The following is a 7,334-nucleotide window of genomic DNA, read 5'->3' as shown; positions in this document are numbered from 1 at the left end:
TTCATTAATGTTACATTTTGATTTTATTCCTGTATAAATAATTATATTTAGCTGCATGGTAAAGTCCATGATATCACAGTAGCAAACCGATGCAGAGATATAGTTCAATTTCTTACAGGCATTGTTGCATAATGCTGCGATCACATAGAAGTATACGGTATTCGCTATACGAAATCGAATGAGCGTATTTCGAATAGCGAATACCGTATACTTCTATGTGATCGCAGCCTTATTGTTGTCAACAATTTGCTGCAGGGTCTTCCAATGCAGAAATCGCTGAGATGGGACAAAGCCCCAAATACACTGTTCAGTTGTGTATCACGCAGGTATAGGAGTAACCACTTAATCAGGGCCTGGCATTAAATAAATGCAGTTTTTGCATATGAAAATACTGCTCTTGAGTAGAAAGTTTTGGTTCAAGAAAACATGCAGATACTGTATTAGAAGTATCTTGTATAGCCCTATAAACTTCTCCATATTGGAAACAAGATAATAAAAAAGAAGTTTACCAGTACTATTGTAGACTTAGAGGAGTCTAACCACATCCAGAAAACATCTGATCATTTTCTGATGAAGTTCTCTAACCAGATGGACAAAATTTCAAAAAGTGAGCAAAGTAATCAGTAATCACTAGTTTTTGACAAGCAAACCTTGAAAATGGACTACATTATTACATTTGAAACCATACACTCCCCCTCCAACCAAATTCAGGTGTACATGATTTTGAAATTTTAAACAACATTGTCTAATTTTAGACCAAATTTGAAAATTTCATAATTTTTCAATTGGAATTTAACATGTATAAAACAGGCAAATAATCCTGATTGAACTTAAGGTGCGCTAGAATTAAGAAGGCAGTGTAATCTTTCACAGGGTGTGTTGATTATAAATGGAATAGCCCAATGCATTTAACTACATGTGTCCCATCACACCAAAACAGTAGCAGTTGTCTTTAAAATGTATAACAGAGCAAAAGAAAATCTGTTTTTTCTCCTTTAAAATGACCTGTGACATTGATTCAGATAAGAATATATTTTAGTGTTAAATGACAAAATACAATTCTCTTGTTTTCATATATATATATTCTTTATTCTCCGGTATTTGACAACTGCTCTGTATCAATGTGATGGGTCACATATTCCCAAGGGTTTTCTTGGAGCAAGGGTTACCTTTAATGTTGCCACTGGTCAGTTAGGCCATGTGAGTATAAATACTCACTAGCCTTATTAGAATGTACCCAACATATTCAGGCATGAGAATGGCTTTTTTGAAAATTGCCTGAAAAAGTGTGAATTCGGCCTCAAAAGGCCCAAAACAGGCTGAAAACAAAAATGCATAAATTTGGAAAACAAAACTGCATAAATTCAGGCAAAAGCCTGAAAATTCTCATGCCCGCATATTGGAATGTTCTTGAGAAGGCAAACTTCCAAACAATTCATGCATGTAAATGTGCATCTTCATATAGCCTGACAGCAAAATGTTCAGCCATTTAACTGTCAGGCCTGTTCAAAAATATATCCCTGGTTATATCATAATAAATATTATTATATTGTATATGTGACCTGATCTGATTCACTCAGTCCAAAGTCGGAAATTTACTTACTCATCCTGATGTTGAATCCCATGGTCTCTTGAATACTTGGTTGCAAAGTTATGAACCTTTTATATGTCAATTTCCTTAATGTTTTTTATTGTTTTTTCTCCTCTCTTTTTGCCTATAACTCGGTTTCATTATTGCCGACTTTTAGCCAGATTGAATCAGATCTGGATACAGAAATGCCCACTTATATAAAACTGTGAAAAGTACCTTTTTTGAAATACTTTGAAACCCAAACCTACAATATACTTTGAACTTACAGTACATTGAAGCATATATAAATTATAAATATAATATTTTATCCGACATCTGGCTCAAAAATAAGGTTCATAAAAAACCCTATGAGTTAAATATAAACTCACAGTTGATCAAATTAATCCATGATTTATCAGTGAACAAGCATTTTATCATAGAGTTCATTAGGGTTGTCCTTGACATACTTCTGTAGGTACGTACAAGTCAGTTGCATCTTGGTCCCAGCAGTAGCAAAATGATCCAATGCCGCCTGGAAATTGAAAAGTAAATGAAAAAAAGAAAGAAGAAAAGAAAAAGAGTTAAATCCAGACCAAATTCACAATGGCAAGTTGCAGATGTCTTAAACAACAAGTTGAGTACTGGACGTAGGTTATCATGTGTTGGTTTTTGAGCGATGGTTTTAAGGTAAGTTTTACAATGTAAAAGAAACTTTAAAATGGGAAATTTTTTGTTTCTGGACAATGTACATTCTTTATGAGGTGACATGTGATGTACACATTTGGTTTCAATGTTCTTTGCCCAGCAGTATTTGCACGCATTATGTTCTGCTGAAAACTGGCATCCAATCAGATATAGGACAATATGGCTATTGAACAGCAGGTCATGTGTTCCCCCAAGCATTATGATGGACCAATTACATAAGTGTCTTAGCTAGCTACCCGTCTGCCTGTCATTTTAGATGGGGAGTTGCTCCTGGGATGGGAAAAATCAATACCTTTGACAGATGCTACATTATAATTGTATAGGTGTAAAGCTTATTTATTTGTACAGGGCGTTTCAGTTTCAGTAAATTTTTGTAAGCAAGCATCCCCTTTGACAGACTTTTTACTAATGATGATCAATTCCTTAAATCACTAAATAGATTCATCAGGTTTTAGATTTTAGGCACAAATTTCTTTTGCACAACACCAAATATTTTACTAACTACTAACAGAATGATGTTGGTAGATCCTTACTTCCGGTAGGACATATCCCGACTGTAACTAGAGGGTGTATAGTCAAGAGAGGATCATACACATGAGCATTCAGGTAGTAGACCCTTCATCTTTCTTCATAACATTGGGTCCTCGTCTCCTGATTCATATAGATTCTTTGACATATCTGGCATTTGCATCACACTCCTTGCTAAGGATTTTGCATTGTCCCAACTGATTGCAGTGTAACAAATCAATTAGGAAACCATCAATAGTGAGTAAAATATTTTGTTCAAAAGAAATTTATTTTACTGTTACTTTAATGATCAATTCCTGTTACTCCTTACCTTGGCAAGATCCCTTGCTATACCCTGTCCTCTGTGTGATGTTGGAGTGAATGTATGATAAAGATCAACAGCTCCATCTTCAATATTCTCATACTGTAAATATGCTTTGGTTGATGAATCTACAGCAAATGAAAAGATGCAATACTCAATTGAAAACATAAAATATTTATATTTTGTACAGAAAACCTAATCTCTTTAATGGTGCTTTGTGAGTTTATGTTGCTTCCGCTATTTGTTCTCGAGACCATATTTTAATGTGTTTTTATTTTGGATTTTGGGCACTATTATAAAGATACTGGTATATTGTGAGCTTTTATTGAGATTTTGGCCACCAAATATTTGGCGCTGACTATAGTTGCAACTATTTGTTGATTACTAATCAACTACTAATAAAGTTACAATTATGCAACCCTAGTCATAATTTAAGGTGTCTTCACAATCGCTATATAAACAGCATGGCATTGCATATGAAGATGTCAGATGCATAATGCGACATACGACATGTCCAAACTTTCTACATCAAGGCCACCAACATCTGCCCTGTAATGCTAGCTATAAAAAGCTCCTTCCCCTATCATTTGCAACACAAAAAAAAAAGGAAAGAAGAAGAAAAAGAAGTCCATGCCAATTCAACAAGGGGTGTACACCATACTTCATGGATATTTTTCTTAGTTTGGTTATTGATGGATATCAATGAGAAATGAAAAACCTGAAAATTTGAGCCTGTTTGGGGGGGGGGGGGTCGGCATGAAAAGTGCGAAAGTCCAACTTTAAGGGACCATAACTCCCAAACTACACCCACTAGAACATTCAAATGCACTACTCAGGGTTTTTTTTTGGTGTAGATTTCAGATTTGCTCAAATCTGGGGGCCTCTGCCGAAACTAAAAAATATTCTTACTGTCCAATTTTTTGGATGTGGTAGATAATATTAAGTACTAACTTTGTATATCTCATCAAGCCTGTCTGAGTTCAATTAGCTACTCTGGGGCTGATCAAAAATTACCATTTATTATTTCAGCCATAAGTTGACACCCCCCCCAAAATCAATGTCAGACATTAAGCACAAACTTTTACTTCAGGTATGTTTTAGATTGGTCCCAGATGAACTCCTATGAAAGGTTCCAGCTTGGTGCTAAGACAGGCTTGATGAGATATACAAAGTTAGTACTTAAATATTATCTACCACCTCCAAAAAAGTGGACAGTAAAAATATTTTTAGCTTCCGGGCAGAGGCCCCCAGAGTATGGTTCAAATGAAATTTTTCCCATTTTGGAGGCCCTATAACTTTGTTTAGAAGCAAGATATGGATTTGATTTTAGCAAATTTGAAATCTATACCCAATAAAAAACCCTGAGTAGAACATTTGAAAGTAGAACATTTGAATGTTCTTGAGGGTGTAGTTTGGGAGTTCTGGTCCCTTAAAGTTGGACTTTCACGCAATGACACACTTGTCATGCCGACCCCCCTAAATTTCAAATTGACGCTATGCGAAAACGAACGGAGTTAGAGGCTCAAATTGTCTGGTTTTTCATTTCTCATTGATATCTATCAATAACCAAACTAAGAAAAAAATCCATAAGGTATGATGTACACCCCTTGTTGAATTGACGTAAAAAAAGAAGAAGAAGAAAAAGATGAAGAAGAACCAGGCAGTAGCGGCACCAGAATTTTTCCAGGGGGCATTGGGAGGGAGCAAAGTACGTCTCAAGGTGGGAGGGGCTAAACAGTCAGTAAAAGGTGTATTCTGAAATCAAAACCTCAGGTTTTTATAAACTGGGCTTGAAAAAAACATGAATGCATGCAGGCTGAATGTACATAGTTTTTCCATAGGCCTATAAATATGGCAACTGTGCAACCAATATGGTGCACATTTTGTTTATGTTTTGCCCCGGGGGTCTTAGTTTTCAAAATATTTCCAACACGCCTATGGATGATGGACCAGATCATATACAGGGCCTATATAGGGAGGCAGATACATGACCCCTTTCCTCTAACTTGACAGTATGTATTTAGGCTGTAGCATACCATATTCTTGATATCGTTATTAAATTTTAAAAACACAACAGAAAATTAACCAATCAGTCTCAGTTCATTGTCGTTTATGTAGTCATCATAAAAAACATCATCACATTAATTTTTCAAAGTGGAGGCACTTTCTTTTTGTTTTCAGCAATTGAATGGATACTGAATAGTGAATAGGATTCCTGAAAATGATAATTTAAATTTAATACAGAGGAATGAACACTACCCGGTACTAATTTTATTATTATTAGAAAGATACACTTTTAGCCCGGCTCCTCCCTAAGGCCAAAAAAAAAAATTGTTTGTTTGTCCATAGAGGCTTATGAAACAGTTGGGTCGGTAGGTCAGATTTTTTTTTCTTTTGAACAGATATTGCACTTGAAACTGACAATTTGAAGACTGGTAAATAAGTCAAAACACACAGCACTTTACTGGTTTAAGGGGGTACTACACCCCTGTGGTAAATGTGTTACTATTTTTGCATTTTCTCAAAAAATAATAACACACTGGTAACAAAAGTTATGTATATTATTGGGGCAAGGAATCAAATTACTACACTGGAATTTCAGTGACTCAAGACAAGCGGTTCAGTATATATGATAGGAAATGAGGTACATTCTAGCGGTACCTCTTTTCTTATCATAAATAACGAACCGCTTGTCTTGGGTCACTGAAATTCCAGTGTAGTAATTGGATTCCTTGCCCTATAATATACATAACTTTTGTTACCACTGTGTTATTAGTTTTAAAAAAATGCAAAAATAGGCACAAATTATCGAGGGGTGTAGTACCCCTTAACTGGCCTAAATTAAACAGATATGGCATTCATAATAACCTTCTCATTTGGATATCCAACTTCCTCAAGCACCGTGAACAGAGGGTCGTTGGGGGAGAACACTCGACTTGGACAGGGGCTGTTTCTGGCATGCCCCAGGGCACAGTGCTTGGTCCTTTATTATTTCTTGACCTGCCCCAAAATCTTCATTCTGAAGTCAGGCTACCTATAGTACATGTAATGTATACACTGCTCATGCTTCTACTGATCAAGCAACCTTTGTGCAAATTTTATTCAATGGAAAAGCTACAAACACATTTATATCAAGGCACAAAAAATGCTGGTTTCAGTACTGCATATTTATTATTTACTGCAATGCCACTTGCTGCTGTATGCTGCGCAGCATATTCGCATACGATAAGCTCGATAAGTCTAGCCCAGAGTTTGCTCACCGATAGCTTCACATTCTAGGCTAGAGACCATTGCATTCAAAATCTAGTTGGATTCGCTGAAGCATGACACCGTGTAAAGCAATGGAAGTTCAGAAGTAAACACAGCCGATCATGACAGGCCATTGCATCAAAAATGTTGCTAAAATTACACTTCGGCAAAAATTTAGACTGTCCAAAATAGGCAAATCTTGCTCCAAGTATACAGTTGACTCATCGAAATAACTTTCATCCAAATTTCAATATTAACAGAATAAATAAACCTCCGGTACAAAAAATTGTACCGCTGTCCGACCGAAAAAACGATAGCAACGCACTCTCTCTAGCATCGAATGCTTAAACTATCGTGTGCAAATTCGAAGAGTTTTCGAGTGAACGTCATGTTGCGGCAAGCGGGATGAAAGCCCGGATGAATATGACGAGGGCATTAGCAGACGAAAACTCCACTATCATAAAATGGCAAGTAACAAAGCTCCGTACCAAACTGCATGGTGGGGGGGGCGTTACAAATTTGTAATCTGTCCTTATGCAATGGCAATGCATGGTTGTTTACATTTAAGCTTACCTAGCTGGATGACAAATTCTTTGCTTGTTTCATCGTGCTGTACTGTAAACCCCTTTGATGCCATTTGACTCAAGCTACAAAGAAATCTGCTGCAGACACTGTTAGAACATAATAATTGAATTTGAGGTGGTTTTTTAACCGTAAAAGGGTATAAAATCTTGTTCAAACTGAGCAGCGATCGTGTACATTTAGAAATCATGCTCGACACAGGGCCCGAAACAGCTGGTAAACTTTGACCTCCGGAAGTATGAAAATTAAATATTTATGTAATTAAAATAATTATATATATATATAAATTGGCTATTAACCTTATCAGAAATTTCAAATTATCGTAATCTTGGTGTAAATTTGAAAACTCGACAAAAAAATGCCAAAACATAAATAAATAAAATAAAACCCCAAAAGAAT

The 7,334-nt window shown here is 36.0% G+C and overlaps 1 protein-coding gene across 1 annotated transcript; it reads right to left on the bottom strand.

Moving 5' to 3' along the window:
* LOC140142080 (protein NATD1-like) lies at positions 1-7,140 on the bottom strand. Its single transcript, XM_072164030.1, has 3 exons — positions 6,927-7,140; positions 3,114-3,232; positions 1-2,102 (listed from the first exon to the last, which is right to left on the bottom strand). The coding sequence occupies exons 1-3, from the start codon at positions 7,123-7,125 to the stop codon at positions 1,986-1,988; spliced, it is 435 nt and encodes a 144-aa protein (XP_072020131.1). The 5' UTR covers positions 7,126-7,140; the 3' UTR covers positions 1-1,985.
* Between the last annotated feature and the right edge of the window lie 194 nt (positions 7,141-7,334).

Source organism: Amphiura filiformis, chromosome 20 (genome assembly GCF_039555335.1).
Source record: "Amphiura filiformis chromosome 20, Afil_fr2py, whole genome shotgun sequence".
NCBI classification, from domain to species: domain Eukaryota; kingdom Metazoa; phylum Echinodermata; class Ophiuroidea; order Amphilepidida; family Amphiuridae; genus Amphiura; species Amphiura filiformis.
Note: the sequence above shows the minus strand (reverse complement) of the source record. Positions and strands in the feature narration are given on the sequence as shown.